The sequence below is a fragment of the Oncorhynchus masou genome, chromosome 29 (genome assembly GCF_036934945.1).
Source record: "Oncorhynchus masou masou isolate Uvic2021 chromosome 29, UVic_Omas_1.1, whole genome shotgun sequence".
Classification (NCBI taxonomy): Eukaryota; Metazoa; Chordata; class Actinopteri; order Salmoniformes; family Salmonidae; genus Oncorhynchus; species Oncorhynchus masou.
This window is the reverse complement of record NC_088240.1, coordinates 17,289,941-17,308,653: the sequence shown is the minus strand read 5'-3', so window position 1 is coordinate 17,308,653 and position 18,713 is coordinate 17,289,941. Positions and strand designations below refer to the sequence as shown.

Here is an 18,713-nt window from a genome sequence, read left to right as displayed (position 1 = left end):
AAAGGGGTGAAAGAGGGAGCGAGAGTTGAAAGAGGGAGCAGGAGTTGAAAGGGGTGAAAGAGGGAGCAGGAGTTGAAAGAGGGAGCGAGAGTTGAAAGGGGTGAAAGAGGGAGCGAGCGTTGAAAGGGGTGAAAGAGGGAGCGAGAGTTGAAAGGGGTGAAAGAGGGAGCGAGAGTTGAAAGGGGTGAAAGAGGGAGCGAGAGTTGAAAGGGGTGAAAGAGGGAGCGAGAGTTGAAAGAGGGAGCAGGAGTTGAAAGGGCTGAAAGAGGGAGCAGGAGTTGAAAGGGGTGAAAGAGGAAGAGAGAGTTGAAAGGGGTGAAAGAGGGAGCAGGAGTTGAAAGATGGAGCAGGAGTTGAAAGGGCTGAAAGATGGAGCGAGAGTTGAAAGGGGTGAAAGAGGAAGAGAGAGTTGAAAGGGGTGAAAGAGGGAGCGAGAGTTGAAAGGGGTGAAAGAGGGAGCGAGAGTTGAAAGATGGAGCGAGAGTTGAAAGGGGTGAAAGAGGAAGAGAGAGTTGAAAGGGGTGAAAGAGGGAGCGAGAGTTGAAAGGGGTGAAAGAGGGAGCGAGAGTTGAAAGATGGAGCGAGAGTTGAAAGGGGTGAAAGAGGAAGAGAGAGTTGAAAGGGGTGAAAGAGGGAGCGAGAGTTGAAAGGGGTGAAAGAGGGAGCAGGAGTTGAAAGAGGGAGCGAGAGTTGAAAGGGGTGAAAGAGGGAGCAGGAGTTGAAAGAGGGAGCGAGAGTTGAAAGGGGTGAAAGAGGGAGCAGGAGTTGAAAGGGGTGAAAGAGGGAGCAGGAGTTGAAAGGGGTGAATGAGGGAGCGAGAGTTGAAAGGGGTGAAAGAGGGAGCAGGAGTTGAAAGAGGGAGCGAGAGTTGAAAGGGGTGAAAGAGGGAGCAGGAGTTGAAAGATGGTAACATTTGAGCATTGTGCAGGGCCAACTGTCTCTCTGGGAGGCAGGTGTGTAGATTATTATCTGAAGCAAAAGCAGTTGGAGACACAGTAACATCACCCATCAGCCTGATAAGGAACTAAAGCCCAAAGTAGAGACAACATGCTGGGGGATAAACAACTCTCCATTCCCCAGCCATGTCTGTTATGGATACAAATGTGTCTCTTTTTTGGCATTTGTGTGTGTTCAGCGCTCTGCATGTGCTTCTGGGTCTCTGAAGAGATTATGAGGTGAACAGCTTCAGAGAAAAGCACTGCAGCGCTCATTTCCATAGCAGCATGACAGAACAAACTGCAGTGATTCATGCTCCTCTTTAAAAAGTGTAGCAGGCAGGTAGGAGAGAAAAGAGAAAGATGAAGGGAGAGACAAATGAAGAAAGAGAGAAAGAGAGAAAGAGAGAGGGGGAGAGAGAGGGTGATGGGAAGAGAGACGTGAAAAGGCTGCAGTACTTCAAAAACGTCCCACTGTCAGTGGTTTAAACCTCACCAGCAGCCTGCTGCACAATCCTGCTGAATCACACACACACGAAGGGGGGGAGGGAGTGTGAAAGAGAGGGAGAGGGGAAGGGAGGGAGTGGTGTGGGAGAGAGGGAGGGACGGAGGGAGGAGTCTGACAGGGGGGAGGGAGTATGAGAGAGGGGGAGAGAGGGAGGGAGGAGTGTGACAGGGAAGGAGGGAGGGGTGTGAGAAAGGGGGATGGAGGGAGGGGGATGGAGGGAAGGTGTGAGAGAGGGGAGAGAGAAGTGGGACAGAGAGAGAGAGAGAGGGAGGGAGGGAGGGAGGGAGGGAGGGAGGGAGGGAGGGAGGGTTTAAAGGGAGCGAGAGACGGAAGACGGTCAAATTGGCAATATGACCAAGGGAGGGAGAGGAAGAAAGGAAAGAGAGGGAAGAAAAGGAGGAATATCAGAAAACAGGAAATTGGAGTGTGTTAAAAGAAGAGGCAAAGAGGGCAGACAGATAGACAAGCAGACAGGGATGGAGGAGATGAGCAGAGAGGGAGTGTGTTAAAAGAAGAGGCAAAGAGGGCAGACAGATAGACAAGCAGACAGGGATGGAGGAGATGAGCAGAGAGGGAGTGTGTTAAAAGAAGAGGCAAAGAGGGCAGACAGATAGACAAGCAGACAGGGATGGAGGAGATGAGCAGAGAGGGAGTGTGTTAAAAGAAGAGGCAAAGAGGGCAGACAGATAGACAAGCAGACTAGGTTGGAGGAGATGAGCAGAGAGGGAGTGTGTTAAAAGAAGAGGCAAAGAGGGCAGACAGATAGACAAGCAGACAGGGTTGGAGGAGATGAGCAGAGAGGGAGTGTGTTAAAAGAAGAGGCAAAGAGTGCAGACAGATAGACAAGCAGACAGGGTTGGAGGAGATGAGCAGAGAGGGAGTGTGTTAAAAGAAGAGGCAAAGAGTGCAGACAGATAGACAAGCAGACAGGGTTGGAGGAGATGAGCAGAGAGGGAGTGTGTTAAAAGAAGAGGCAAAGAGTGCAGACAGATAGACAAGCAGACAGGGTTGGAGGAGATGAGCAGAGAGGGAGTGTGTGACTCAGAAAGAGGAGGAGAAAAGCCACTGTCTCTAATTTATCTAGTAGTGACCTGAATGACTGCACTAATTACTGCTGTCTTTTTCACACTCATACATTACACACGTCACCAAATCATTGCAAACTTACTTCTGAAGCGTATTGCATAAGGGGGCAAACTTAGATTTTCTTGAAGATGACTTTTTTACGCTCATTACCTTTGATCGCCTGTGCATTGCAACCTGACTTAAGATTCCTCTGACTCTCTGCCTTCATCACTGAATAATGCTATGAATATTTATAGTTTTGTAAGTCTGGAACAATCTTCAAATCTAAGCCTGGTTTGGTCCTGATATGTAGCTAGTGATGAATTCTCCTGCAGTCATTGAAGCTGCAGCAGCATTACACAGACACACCCCAATACGACTCAGAGACTAGGTAGTGCTGAGGGGAACTCTCTTCCACTGGCAGAGACAATATCATGACAAACGGTGTTATTATTTTTTTCAAAATTCCTCGAGGCTAAAGGCAGTGCAAGTGTAGTCCATTATAACCATACAGGCAGTCACATACACTAGTCTGGAGGTGAAACAGACTGGTGTACCTTATCATCCAAGCCTTGTCCTGTCCGCTCACTGTCAGACTGTATTTAAATAAACATGATCTGGCCCTGTTGGATTTATTCATGTAACAGCTGTATCTGTGTCTTTTACACAAACACACTCACGCGCAATAGACAGCGTTTAACATCTCTGTCTATCTTTGACTTGTATAAAACTGTTGAGACAGATTTTCATCACTAAACATGATATGCTAATGCATTTCTCTCTCTTCTTTTCCCCCCTCCCTCCCCTCCTCCCTCCCTCCCTCCCCCCCTCCCTCTCTCCCCCTCCCTCCCTCTCTCCCCCTCCTTCCCTCCCTCTCTCTCCCTCCCCCCTCCTTCCCTCCCTCTCTCCCCTCCCCCTCCCTCCCCCTCCCTACCTCCCTCCCTACCTCCCTCCCTCCCCCTCCCTCCCTCTCCCTCCCCCCCTCCCCCCCTCTCCCCTCCCTCCCCCTCCCCCTCTCTCCCTCCCCCTCCCTCTCTTCCTCCCTCCCTCCCCCCCTCCCTCCCTCTCTCCCCCCTCCCTCCCTCTCTCCCCCCCCTTCCCTCCCTCTCTCTCCCTCCCTCCCCCTCCCTCCCCCTCCCTCCTTCCCTCCCTCTCTCTCCCTCCCCCCCCTCCCTCCCCCCCCTACCTCCCTCCCTCTCCCTCCCCCCTCCCTCCCCCCTCCCTACCTCCCTCCCTACCTCCCTCCCCCCCCCCCTCTCCCTCCCTCCCTCCCCCCTCCCTCCCTCCCTCCCTCCCCCTCCCCCTCCCTACCTCCCTCCCTACCTCCCTCCCCCTCCCCCTCTCCCTCCCTCCTTCCCTCCCTCTCTCTCCCTCCCCCCTCCCTCCCCCTCCCTACCTCCCTCCCTACCTCCCTCCCCCTCCCCCTCTCCCTCCCTCCCCCTCCCTCCCTCCCTCCCCCTCCCTCCTCCCTCCCCCTCCCTCCCTCCCTACCTCCCTCCCCCTCCCCCTCTCCCTCCCTCCCTCCCTCCCTCCCCCTCCCTCCCTCCCCCCCCTCCCTCCCTCCCCCTCCCCCCCCCCCCTCCCTCTCTCCCTCCCCCCCCTCCCTCCCTCCCTCCCTCCGCAGGTTGTTTTCAGCTATGTAACGTGTTTCGTCAGAACATGGAGATCGACCAGTGTCTGCTGGAGACTCTCCCGTTTGGCCAGCGGCAGCGGCTGGTCAGGAGAATGCGCTGTGACCAAATAAGGGCGTACTACGAGCGAGAGAACACCCTGCAGAAACCGGTAGGCGGAGTCAAGGTCAAAGCCCCGTCCACCAGCCACAGGAAGAGGCACCGCATTTGCTTCAGCCTTGGTGATGTCATACAGGATGCCATCATACGGCACGATGACAAAGAAGGTGGGTGTGTTTATTTCTGTGTGTTTGAGAGCGGGAGGGGTGGGAGGGGGGGGGGAGTGTTAGCTACACTCTTTGAAAAAAGGGTTCCATAATGGTTCTTTGGCTGTTCCAGGGAGAATCCTCTTTGGTTCCATGTAGAAGGTCCTACAGCAGAAGAACCATTTTAGGTTCTAGTTAGCATACTCCCACTTGAGTGTTAAAGCTAGTTTTGATCTATTTCCAGGGTTTATATCTATCAGCAAAACTGTCCTAGATTTGTGAAGCCGATGCATCATATATGAGTTCTATAAGATTCCATTTGAACTATTGAGTTCTGACAGTTCTATGAGCTTTGAGTCAGTGCAAACAGAATAGACAGTGGAGAGTTTCAGCTTGTGAGTAGCACTGAGTAGTACTGAGTAGGACTGAGTGACACTGAGTAGCACTGAGTAGTACTGAGTAGATCTGAGTAGCACTGAGTAGTACTGAGTAGCACTGAGTAGTACTGGGTAGTACTGAGTAGCACTGAGTAGTACTAAGTAGCACTGAGTAGCACTGAGTAGCACTGAGTAGTACTAAGTAGCACTGAGTAGCACTGAGTAGTACTAAGTAGCACTGGGTAGCACTGAGTAGCACTGAGTAGCACTGAGTAGTACTAAGTAGCAATGAGTAGTACTGACTAATACTGAGTAGCACTGAGTAGTACTAAGTAGTACTGAGTAGTACTGAGTAGCACTGAGTAGCACTGAGTAGCACTGAGTAGTACTGAGTAATACTGAGTAGCACTGAGTAGCACTGAGTAGCACTGAGTAATACTGAGTAGCACTGGGTAGCACTGAGTAGCACTGAGTAGCACTGAGTAGTACTGAGTAGCACTGAGTAGCACTGAGTAGCACTGAGTAGTACTGAGTAGCACTGAGTAGCACTGAGTAGCACTGAGTAGTACTGAGTAATACTGAGTAGCACTGAGTAATACTGAGTAGCACTGAGTGGCACTGAGTAGTACTGAGTAGCACTGGGTAGTACTGAGTAGCACTGGGTAGTACTGAGTAGCACTGAGTAGCACTGAGTAGCACTAAGTAGCACTGGGTAGTACTGAGTAGCACTGAGTAGCACTGAGTAGCACTAAGTAGCACTGGGTAGTACTAAGTAGCACTGGGTAGTACTGAGTAGCACTGAGTAGCACTGAGTAGCACTAAGTAGCACTGAGTAGCACTAAGTAGCACTGGGTAGTACTAAGTAGCACTGGGTAGTACTGAGTAGCACTGGGTAGTACTGAGTAGCACTGGGTAGTACTGAATAGCACTGGGTAGCACTGAGTAGCACTGATTAGCACTGGTTACATGAGATCTGTTGGTTCTGCATTTACTTCATTCTCTGCAAGGCGGGGGACCCTTTCAAACATCACACACACACACACACTCTTGCACACCAACCTCCCTCCCCCCCCTCTCTCTCTCCCTCCTCCCTCTCTCCCTCTTTGTATTCTGTTCCTGCTTCAATATTCTCTTAATTTTCTCTCCCGAGATTCAGTTGCTAATCAGTATTCTGCTGAGAGTGAGTGAGTGAGTGAGTGAGTGAGTGAGTGAGTGAGTGAGTGAGTGAGTGAGTGCGTGCGTGCGTGCGTGGCAGCTGGGAAACGGATGTGAGGAATGGCCATTAGCTTTACAGTATTAGCTCATTCTTCACACTGATTACAGGCTAGTCAGGAAACAAACTCCTTCAGACACACACACACAGACACACACACACACACACACACACACACACACACACACACACACACACACACACACACACACACACACACACACACACACACACACACACACACACACACACTCTCTCACTCTTACTCTTACTCTCTCTCACTCTCATGCAAACACACCTAGCTAATATACAGAGCCAAATGCAGCTCTTGTGAGACAATCAGATGTAAGTATTAAGGGATCAGTCATGACAACGGCGCAACAATCACAGAGCTCAGATGTTATTGGTTCAGCCCAAGTCACCTGTTTCTGCCTGAGACTTTGCAGCAAGGATTAGCAGTACCGGTATTCTGACTGTAGTCTAACTCTCCAGGACAGTTGGGCAGATTTACTTTTTACGTGGTGTGTGTCTGTGCGTGTGTCTGTGTGTGTAAATGTGTGCATGTGTCTCCGTGCGTGTCTGCATGTCTGTGTGTGTCTGGAACCCCTATTCTAACCACTAAGAGTTTCCTTATTAGGGATTCTGCCGAGGCCTCAGAGGGGAGGAGGGCGCTCTTGTGAGCCTGACTCTAAATCAGGCAGGGATCTGAGGGAGAGTTAGAGACTCCACCATTAAAGCCACAGGCCCATACACACAGAACTGCAGTCAAACACACTTTATGTCTTCATGAAGTATCATTACTACTGAATACACAAAGAGGCTCAGGGGAAAGTTGCTGCCTTTGCTATAGAAACGCATTTATCTCACTATGGCCTCCTCTCTCCCTCGTTCTCTCTTCTCTCTCTACTTCCTTTCCTTAATCATTCTCTCTCTCTTTCTTCATCTCTCTGTCTCTCTTTCTTCCTCTTTCTCTGACTACCCTTTCTCTCCTTATTTCCCTCTCTCCATCCCTCCCTTATCTCTATTTCCATCCATGCTCTTGAATTGCCAACTGTCTGTGTCAGACCTCCCAGCAGCCATTGCAGGTTACTATGCTAATCTCCCTCCTTTGGTCAATGAGCTTCAGTTGGGGTCCTTGAGAGCAGCTGGTGTGCCCATGCCACTGCTCAACGGAAACCTGCCCTTTAACTGGACATGAATTGCCACTGTTAACCCCCGACTAGAAAGCCTAATCACCATTTCAACAGCATGGTAGAAGATTGGCACAAGACTGGCTTTCGTTATGGTGGGTATAGTCATCTGCCAACCAGAGGTCTGACTAACTAGACTTGGAACACTCACGGCCAGGTTGGTCAGTGTTGTTAGAATTAGAATACTAGAATAGTAAGAATAGTGAGAAGAGTCATTTTAAACGGATCTCTATGGTGTTGGACAATATGTTGTACTGCAGTCTGGATGTTCCATGGATAGGCTACATTCAGTGTAGAAGGTTACATGATGAGTAGTCTAATTGGACTCCATTGGACTGAATTGCATGTATGTTGTTGCTGCTATTAGTGTATCTTTGATGCTCCTATGTTCATCTTTGGTCTGTTGACTACCTACTCCTTATTAAGGGAACAGTGTGTGGTAGTGCTTTGCAGAATGTTTCTCTCCATCCAACTTCATTAAATATCCATTTATATGCAGGGAACATGGGAGAAGCTGTTCGCCTCAGAGCAGCTTCTTCCTGGGAGGGATCAGGGAACATGTTCGCCTCAGAACAGCTTCTTCCTGGTAGGGGTCAGGGAACATGTTCGCCTCAGAACAGCTTCTTCCTGGGAGGGATCAGGGAACATGTTCACCTCAGGACAGCTTCTTCCTGGGAGGGATCAGGGAACATGTTCGCCTCAGAACAGCTTCTACCTGGGAGGGATCAGGGAACATGTTCGCCTCAGAACAGCTTCTTCCTGGGAGGGATCTGGGAACGTGTTCGCCTCAGAACAGCTTCTTCCTGGGAGGGATCAGGGAACTTGTTCACCTCAGGACAGCTACTTCCTGGGAGGGATCAGGGAACATGTTCACCTCAGAACAGCTTCTTCCTGGGAGGGATCAGGGAACATGTTCACCTCAGAACAGCTTCTTCCTGGGAGGGATCAGGGAACATGTTCACCTCAGAACAGCTTCTTCCTGGGAGGGATCAGGGAACATGTTCACCTCAGAACAGCTTCTTCCTGCGAGGGATCAGGGAACTTGTTCACCTCAGGACAGCTTCTTCCGGTCAGGGATCAGGGAACTTGTTCACCTCAGGACAGCTTCTTCCTGGTAGGGATCAGGGAACATGTTCGCCTCAGGACAGCTACTTCCTGGGAGGGATCAGGGAACATGTTCACCTCTGAACATCTTCTTCCTGGGAGGGATCAGGGAACATGTTCGCCTCTGAACATCTTCTTCCTGGTAGGGGTCAGGGAACTTGTTCGCCTCTGAACATCTTCTTCCTGGTAGGGGTCAGGGAACATGTTTGCCCCAGGACAGCTTCTTCCTGGGAGGGGTCAGGGAACATGTTTGCCTCAGAACAGCTTCTACCTGGTAGGGGTCAGGGAACATGTTCGCCTCAGAACAGCTTCTTCCTGGTAGGGATCAGGGAACATGTTCGCCTCAGAACAGCTTCTTCCTGGGAGGGATCAGGGAACATGTTCGCCTCAGAACAGCTTCTACCTGGGAGGGATCAGGGAACTTGTTCGCCTCAGAACAGCTTCTTCCGGTCAGGGATCAGGGAACATGTTCGCCTCAGAACAGCTTCTTCCTGCGAGGGATCAGGGAACTTGTTCACCTCAGGACAGCTTCTTCCGGTCAGGGATCAGGGAACTTGTTCACCTCAGGACAGCTTCTTCCGGTCAGGGATCAGGGAACTTGTTCACCTCAGGACAGCTTCTTCCTGCGAGGGATCAGGGAACTTGTTCACCTCAGGACAGCTTCTTCCTGCGAGGGATCAGGGAACATGTTCACCTCAGAACAGCTTCTACCTGGGAGGGATCAGGGAACATGTTCGCCTCAGAACAGCTTCTACCTGGGAGGGATCAGGGAACATGTTTGCCCCAGGACAGCTTCTTCCTGGGAGGGGTCAGGGAACATGTTTGCCCCAGGACAGCTTCTTCCTGGGAGGGATCAGGGAACATGTTTGCCCCAGGACAGCTTCTTCCTGGGAGGGGTCAGGGAACATGTTTGCCTCAGAACAGCTTCTACCTGGTAGGGATCAGGGAACATGTTCACCTCAGAACAGCTTCTTCCTGGGAGGGATCAGGGAACATGTTCACCTCAGAACAGCTTCTTCCTGGGAGGGATCAGGGAACTTGTTCGCCTCAGGACAGCTTCTTCCTGGTAGGGATCAGGGAACATGTTCGCCTCAGAACAGCTTCTTCCTGGGAGGGATCAGGGAACATGTTTGCCTCAGAACAGCTTCTTCCTGGGAGGGATCAGGGAACATGTTTGCCTCAGAACAGCTTCTTCCTGGGAGGGATCAGGGAACATGTTCGCCTCAGAACAGCTTCTTCCTGGGAGGGATCAGGGAACATGTTTGCCTCAGAACAGCTTCTTCCTAGGAGGGATCAGGGAACATGTTTGCCTCAGAACAGCTTCTACCTGGGAGGGATCAGGGAACATGTTCACCTCAGAACAGCTTCTTCCTGGGAGGGATCTTGGAACACTTTCGCCGCAGGACAGCTTCTAATTGAGAGGGATCTGGGAACGTGTTCGCCTCAGAACAGCTTCTTCCTGGGAGGGATCTGGGAACGTGTTCGCCTCAGAACAGCTTCTTCCTGGGAGGGATCAGGGAACTTGTTCACCTCAGGACAGCTACTTCCTGGGAGGGATCAGGGAACATGTTCACCTCAGAACAGCTTCTTCCTGGGAGGGATCAGGGAACATGTTCACCTCAGAACAGCTTCTTCCTGGGAGGGATCAGGGAACATGTTCACCTCAGAACAGCTTCTTCCTGGGAGGGATCAGGGAACATGTTCACCTCAGAACAGCTTCTTCCTGCGAGGGATCAGGGAACTTGTTCACCTCAGGACAGCTTCTTCCGGTCAGGGATCAGGGAACTTGTTCACCTCAGGACAGCTTCTTCCTGGTAGGGATCAGGGAACATGTTCGCCTCAGGACAGCTACTTCCTGGGAGGGATCAGGGAACATGTTCACCTCTGAACATCTTCTTCCTGGGAGGGATCAGGGAACATGTTCGCCTCTGAACATCTTCTTCCTGGTAGGGGTCAGGGAACTTGTTCGCCTCTGAACATCTTCTTCCTGGTAGGGGTCAGGGAACATGTTTGCCCCAGGACAGCTTCTTCCTGGGAGGGGTCAGGGAACATGTTTGCCTCAGAACAGCTTCTACCTGGTAGGGGTCAGGGAACATGTTCGCCTCAGAACAGCTTCTTCCTGGTAGGGATCAGGGAACTTGTTCGCCTCAGAACAGCTTCTTCCTGGGAGGGATCAGGGAACATGTTCGCCTCAGAACAGCTTCTACCTGGGAGGGATCAGGGAACTTGTTCGCCTCAGAACAGCTTCTTCCGGTCAGGGATCAGGGAACATGTTCGCCTCAGAACAGCTTCTTCCTGCGAGGGATCAGGGAACTTGTTCACCTCAGGACAGCTTCTTCCGGTCAGGGATCAGGGAACTTGTTCACCTCAGGACAGCTTCTTCCGGTCAGGGATCAGGGAACTTGTTCACCTCAGGACAGCTTCTTCCTGCGAGGGATCAGGGAACTTGTTCACCTCAGGACAGCTTCTTCCTGCGAGGGATCAGGGAACTTGTTCACCTCAGGACAGCTTCTTCCGGTCAGGGATCAGGGAACTTGTTCACCTCAGGACAGCTTCTTCCGGTCAGGGATCAGGGAACTTGTTCACCTCAGGACAGCTTCTTCCGGTCAGGGATCAGGGAACTTGTTCACCTCAGGACAGCTTCTTCCGGTCAGGGATCAGGGAACTTGTTTGCCTCAGGACAGCATCTTCCTGGGATGGATCTGGGAATATTTCTGGAATTTCATCCTTGGCAAAATCCTTAATCATTTATGGAAACCCTGTAAAACTGGAATACCGGACTCAGTGCAAAAAATGAGGAGAAGGTAGGATATGTAGAAAACAAATCAATGCTTGGTATTCCACAGGGACCTCAGCTCAGCCTGTTGTTCTTGGTGATGATGGGAGAAATACAACACTCATAGTTGAATGTAGCTGATGGGGTTTTCACTTTGCTTTTTTTTGCGAATGCTTTTTCTGGTGGTGAATCTCACATTGAAGTGAAACGCCATGAAATGACAGCGATAGACTGTGTCCAAATGGTTTATCTCGCCACAGCGAGCCATGGGGATATTATGATGCATGACTGTGCAGTCTGTGGTATGAATGTCTTCTGATTCGATGTGTTAGGTCCTTGTCATCAACACCCCACCTCCCTCTGTAATTACTTTTATTTTCACATTTTTGGCATGATTCATTCTTGATTGATACAGTATTGGCCACTGAACCAAAAGAGTTGAGAAAACAACAGCTTGTAACGTGACTCATTAACATTTGAAGGATGCAGTGTGTGTGTTTGGCATCTCTCTCTTTCTCTCTCCGTCTGTTTGTCTATCGTAATTAAACTTAGTCAGGATGGAGCTGGCTTTGGGCACAGATTCACAGATACACTCTGCTGACGAGGCAGGATGGTAATAAGAGATCGAAACACACACACTCACACCCGCACAAAACACACCCACACCCACCCGCACCCACGCCTTATCAGCAATCACTGGCAGAATATCGGATGGAAGCAGATAGGAAAATAAAGAGCAACAGCAAGGGGGGGAGGAGATGTGGAGCGGGGTAAAGAGATTGAATGGGGAAAATGTGAAAGGGGAGGAGAGAGGGCTATGAGATCAAAGAAGTAGAACGTGAGAAACAAAAACAAGGAAACATCTGGGAGGGATGAAGGAGAAGAAAAAGAGACAAAGAGAGACTCAAGCCCTATTTATCAGCCTGATTCCTCCCTGCCATGCGTAAACTGGGACTTGCATGCGTAGTGACATTTGGTGAAATTGCCTTTCTAAAGTCATCTCTTAACTTCATCAGTGGAAGGGACGGCTGTGACCGGAACATCTTTTCCCCTTCAGAGGCGTGGAACCCAAAATCAATTCCCATCATGTTGTTACTGTACCGTTCCAGAATGAAATGGAATATTCCAAGCTGGGGTATGATTGGTATATAGCTGTGATATTTAGGTGGTATTAGATGTTACATTCCCAGCAAACATCATATCTCTCATGAGATTGAGTCTATATTAATGATTTTTATTCTCTTATATGAGGTTAGAATGGGGTCTGGTAGAGAGATACACTACATGACCAAAAGGATGTGCTCGTCGAACATCTCATCCAAAATCATGGGCAATAATATGGAGTTGGTCCCCCCTTTCCTGCTATAACAGCCTCTACTCTTCTGGGAAGGCTTTCCACTAGATGTTAGAACATTGCTGCTATAACAGCCTCTACTCTTCTGGGAAGGCTTTCCACTAGATGTTAGAACATTGCTGCTATAACAGCCTCTACTCTTCTGGGAAGGCTTTCCACTAGATGTTAGAACATTGCTGCTATAACAGCCTCTACTCTTCTGGGAAGGCTTTCCACTAGATGTTAGAACATTGCTGCTATACCAGCCTCTACTCTTCTGGGAAGGCTTTCCACTAGATGTTAGAACATTGCTGAGGGGACTTGCTTCCATTCAGCCACAAGCATTAGTGAGGTCGGACGCTGATGTTAGGCAATTAGGCCTGACTCGCAGTCAGCATTCTAATTCATCCCAAAGGTGCTCGATGGAGTTAAGGTCAGTCAAGTTCTTCCACACCGATTTTGACAAACCATTTCTGTATGGACCTCATGTAGTGCACGGGGACATTGTCATGCTGAAACAGGAAAGGGCCATCCCCAAACTGCCACAAAGTTGGAAGCATAGAATCGTCTAGAATGGGATTGTATGCTATAGTGTTGATTTCTCTTCAGTGGAACTAAGGGGCCTAGACTAAACCATGAAAAACAGCCACAGACCACTATTCCTCTCCCAAACAATTTTTCAGTTGGCACTATGCATTCGGGCAGGTAGTGTTCTCCTGGCATCCGCCAAACCCAGGTTCGTCCGTCGGACTGCCAGACTATAAAGCATTTGGCGGTCCCATTCTGTGAGTTTGCGTGGCCTACAACTTCGCGGCTGAGCCGTTGTTGCTCCTAGACGGTTCTACTTCACAATAACAGCACTTACAGTTGATCAGGGCTGCTCGAGCATGGCAGGCATTTGATGAACTGACATGTTGGAAAGGTGGCATCCTATGACAGTGTCACATTGAAAGTCAGTCTTCAGTAGAGCCATTCTACTGCCATTGGTTGTCTATGGAGATTGCATTGTTGTGCTCGTTTTTAAACACCTGTCAGCAACGGGTAATACACTCATTTGAAAGGGTGTCCACATTCTTTTATATATATAGTGTATAGATATTACCTGGGTATGACAAAGTGTCTCCCTCCCCAGCTGCAGTTAACACCTGATAATCATAATCTAGTCTTTGTGTCTCAATGCCTATAGACACCTGTTTAATATTAGCTCATACCCTTTGTTACTCCATATGATCTAACGCAAAGAAGGTGCTTAAATATCAGATTTATACATTGTGATGACATGATTATGTGATTGTGTTGTCATTGATTTATTAGTTAGATTTCATCCTACATCACATCAGAGTTTGATAATGGTTGAGATTATTTTTCATTGTTTGCACTAATGTACTGTACAGTAGCATCAGCATCGGTGTGTGGGTGGGTGTCATGCCGTGCAAGCATTACACGTTCAACTGAGACGTCCTGTCGCTTAATTAAGACAAGTGTGATTGCATGTGGGAAGGAGTGACATATCTTTCACAATCTGAAGAAGGGAAATCACACTCTCTCCTCCTTCTCTCCTCTCCCTACTCTCCTCCTCGTCTTCATCTCTCCTCCTCCTCTCTCCCTCTTCTTCCTCATCATCCCTCAATCCCTCCCTCCCTCCTTCCTCTCCTCCTCCTCCTCTCCCACTCCTCCTCCTTTCTCCCTCTTCTTCCTCCTCTCTCTCTCCCTCCTCTCTCCCTCCTCTCCTCCTCTTCTCTCCATCCTCTCCTCCTCCTCCTCTCTCCCTCTACTCCTCTCCTCTCCTCCTCTCTCCCTCTTCTTCCTCATCATCCCCTATTACTCACCTGTTCAAACTCTCTTTTGTACCGACTGAGATTCCCAAAGATTGGAAAGCTGCCACGGTCATCCCCCTCTTCGAAGGGGGAGACACTCTAGACCCAAACTGCTACAGACGTGTACAGACCCATATCTATCCTACCCTGCCTTTCTAAGGTCTTCGAAAGCCAAGTTAACAAACAGATTACTGACCATTTTGAATCCCACCATACCTGTGCAACCTGGTTTCAGAGCTGGTCATGGGTGCACGTCAGCCATGCTCAAGGTCCTAAACGATATCATAACTGACATCGATAAGAGACATTACTGTGCAGCCGTATTCATCGACCTGGCCAAGGCTTTCGACTCTGTCAATCACCACATTCTAATCGGCAGACTCAACAGCCTTGGTTTCTCAAATTACTGCCTCGCCTGGTTCACCAACCACTTCTCTGATAGAGTTCAGTGTGTCAAATCGGAGGGCCTGTTGTCTGGACCTCTGGCAGTCTCTATGGGGGTGCCACAGGGTTCAATTCTCTGTATACATCAATGATGTCGCTCTTACTGCTGGTGATTCTCTGATCCACTTCTACACAGATGAAACCATTCTGTATACATCTGGCTCTTCTTTGGACACTGTGTAAACTAACCTCCAGACAAGCTTCAATGCCATACAACTCTCATTCCATGGCCCCCAACTACTTGTAAATACAAGTAAAACTAAATGCGTACTCTTCAACCGATCGCTGCCCACACCTGCCCGCCCGTCCAGCATCACTACTCTGGACGGTTCTGACTTAGAACATGTGGACAACTACAAATACCAAGGGGTCTGGCGAGACTGTAAACTCTCCTTCCAGACTCACATTAAGCATCTCCAATTCAAAATTAAATCTAGAATCGGCTTCCTATTTCGCAACAAAGCATTCTTGACTCATGCTGCCAAACATACCCTCTTAAGCTGACCATCCTACCGATCCTCGACTTCGGCGATGTCATTTACAAAATAGCCTCAAACACTCTACTCAACAAATTTGATGCAGTCTATCACAGTGCCATCCTTTTGGTCACCAAAACCCCAACTACCCCCCCACCACTGCAACCTGTATGCTCTCGTTGGCTGGCCCTCGCTTCATACTCATCGCCAAAACCACTGGCTCCAGGTCATCTACAAGTCTCTGCTAGGTAACGTTCCGCCTTATCTCAGCTCACTGGGCACCATAGTAGCACCCACCCATAGCACGCGCTCCAGCAGGTATATCCCACTAGTCACAAAACCAATTCCTCTTTTGGCCGCCTTTCCTTCCAGTTCTCTGCTGCCAATGACTGGAACGAACTGCAAAAATAACTGAAGCTGGAGACTCATATCTCCCTCACTAGCTTTAAGCATCAGCTGTTGGAGCAGCTCACAGATCACTGCACCTGTACATAACCCAACTGCAAATAGCCCATCCAACTACCTCATCCCCATACTGTATTTATTTATCTTGCTCCTTTGCACCCCAGTATCTCCACCTGCACATTCATCTTCTGCACATCAATCACTCCAGTGTCTAATTGGTATATTGTAAATCGTTCGTCACCATGACTTATTTATTATCTACCTCCCTTATCTTACCTCATTTGCAGACACTGTATATAGATTTTCTTCAACTGTATTATTGACTGTATGTTTTGTTTATTCCATGTGTAACTCTGTGTTGTTGTATGTGTCGAACTGCTTTGCTTTATCTTGGCCAGGTCGCAGTTGTAAATGAGAACTTCTTCTCAACTTGCCTACCTGGTTAAATAAAGGTGAATAAAATGTTGTAAAAAATTAACCTAGCCCGAACCTTACCCACACTGCTAACCCTAATTCCTAACCCTAACCTTAAATTAAGCAAATTGTTGTGTTCATGAATTTTGACTTTGCAGCTGGCCCATCTAGCGGAAACCGCCAGGTTCTGCTTCTAGGACAAGATAACTTACAATAAACCTCAACCTGCAGCTTGAAAACATGGGGTACATACAGCTAGATGTATTATTGTCCATCTTGAAGATCGTCCTCAACCCCAGACAGCTCTGGTACAGTTCTCTGTCTGTCAGAGCTCAAAGCTGGCTGGTTGTCACTGCCACACATCCATCCCTTTCCCAGGTGCCTTTGTAGTGAAAGGTACATGTCATGCTGTGACATTGGGTCAAAACCTCTCTATTGATGTAATGAGAGAGAAAGAGACAGAAACCAGCAACCTGTTTCTCAAATGAAAGGCAATGACTGACTCTCTGTGAACCTTGATCTGTTTCCCAAACAAGGAACAGATCAATGTTTTTAACTGTATCTAACCAATGTGTGAATTTAGCCGGATACTGCACTTGAACAACAGTAGGAGTATAGTGATAAGGAAAATAAATACTTGAACTCATTTGTTGTTAGATTTGCTCAGTGCAAATGCAATTTAAATGTAATTTCTTAAAGATGCACTATGCATAAATCGCTCTACCATTTCCTGGATGCTAAAAGTTCTCTAATAGTTTGCCTAATTTCAGTTTATGTGACAAAACAATCAAGTATAGTGTAGAGCAGGCTCTCTCCTTACTCTCCGACTCCTCTCTCTTTACTCTCCTCCTCCTCTCTCCTTACTCTCCTCCTCCTCTCTCTTTACTCTCCTCTTCCTCCTCTCTCCTTACTCTACTCCTCCTCTCTCTTTACTCTCCTCCTCCTCCTCTCTCCTTACTCTTCTCCTCTTCTCTCGCTACTCTCCTCCCCCTACTCTCTCTTTACTTTCCTCCTCCTCCTTTCTCTTTGCTCTCCTCCTCCTCTCTCCTTGCTCTCCTCGTCTTCTCTCGCTACTCTCCTCCTCCTCCTCCCCCTCTCTCTTTACTCTCCTCCTCCTCTCTCTTTACTCTCCTCCTCCTCTCTTTTTACTCTCCTCCCCCTCTCTCTTTAATCTCCTCCTCTGCTCTCTTTACTCTCCTCCTCCTCCTCTCTCCTTACTCTCCTCGTCTTCTCTCGCTACTCTCCTCCTCTTCTTCCTCCTATCTCCTTACTCTCCTCCTCCTCGTCTCTCCTTACTCTCCTCATCTTCTCTCGCTACTCTCCTCCTCATCCTCTCTCGCTACTCTCCTCCTCCTCCTCTCTTGCTACTCTCCTCCTCCTCCTCTCTCCTTTCTCTCCTTCTCTCTCTTTACTCCTCCTCCTCTCTCGCTACTCTCCTCCTCCTCTCTCCTTACTCTCCTCCTCTACCGCTCTCCCTACTCTCCTCCTCCTCTCTCCTTTATTCTACTCCTCCTTTCTCGCTACTATCTTCCTCATCCTCTCTCGCTACTCTCCTCCTCCTCTCTCTTTACTCTCCTCCTCCTCTCTCTTTTACTCTCCTCCTCATCCTCTCTCGCTACTCTCCTCCTCCTCCTCTCTCTTTACTCTCCTCCTCCTCTCTCTTTTACTCTCCTCCTCATCCTCTCTCGCTACTCTCCTCCTCCTCCTCTCTCTTTACTCTCCTCCTCTCTCTTTACTCTCCTCCTCATCCTCTATCGCTACTCTCCTCCTCTCTCTTTACTCTCCTCCTCTTCTCTCTTTACTCTCCTCCTCCTCCTCTCTCCTTACTCTCCTCCTCTCTCCTTACTCTCCTCCTCTTCTCCTCCTCTTCTCTCGCTACTCTCCTCCTCCTCTCTCCTTACTCTCCTCCTCTTCTCTCTTTACTCTCCTCCTCCTCTCTACTTACTCTCCTCTTCCTCTCCCCCTACTCTCCTCCTCCTCTCTCCTTACTCTCCTCATCCTCTCTCCTTACTCTTCTCCTCCTCTCTCTTTACTCTCCTCATCTTCTCTCGCTACTCTCCTCCTCATCCTCTCTCGCTACTCTCCTCCTCCTCCTCTCTTGCTACTCTCCTCCTCCTTCTCTCTCCTTTCTCTCCTTCTCTTCTCTCTTTACTCTCCTCCTCCTCTCTCCTTACTCTCCTCTTCCTCTCCCCCTACTCTCCTCCTCCTCTCTCCTTACTCTCCTCATCCTCTCTCCTTACTCTTCTCCTCCTCTCTCCTTACTCTTCTCCTCCTCTCTCTTTACTCTCCTCATCTTCTCTCACTACTCTCCTCCTCCTCTCTCGCTACTCTCCTCCTCCTCTCTCCCCTTCCTCTCCTCCTCCGTAGAAGACAGAGCTGGATTGAGTGGGAATTGAAGTGTATTTGGATCCCATCCTCATATTAAATCAAATCAAATGTTATTGGTCACATACACATGGTTAGCAGCTGTTAATGCGAGAGTAGCGAAATGCTTGTGCTTCTAGTTTCGACAGTGCAGTAATATCTAACAAGTAATCTAAGGAATTCCCCAACATGGAGCAGCCTACATACACCCACTATGTTTCAGTCCCTCTTCCCCCCTCCCTTGAGGCAGAGCTACAGTATAGCTGTATACTTATCATTAAGTCAGCTGACATAGCTCTCGGGGCTGTAGTGGAGTATCACGTCTATTGTATATCATTAAGTCAGCTGACATAGCTCTCAGGGCTGTAGTGGAGCATCATGTCTATTGTATATCATTAAGTCAGCTGACATAACTC

At 49.0% G+C, this 18,713-nt stretch overlaps 1 protein-coding gene across 1 annotated transcript in view; it reads left to right on the top strand.

Moving 5' to 3' along the window:
• The window catches only part of LOC135519092 (unconventional myosin-XVI-like), a 290,319-nt gene that overhangs the window by 40,412 nt on the left and 231,194 nt on the right, over nt 1–18,713 (top strand). Inside the window, 1 exon segment of the mRNA XM_064944150.1 lies at nt 4,133–4,405. Coding sequence (XP_064800222.1) covers nt 4,168–4,405 — 238 coding nt within the window. The 5' untranslated portion in view covers nt 4,133–4,167.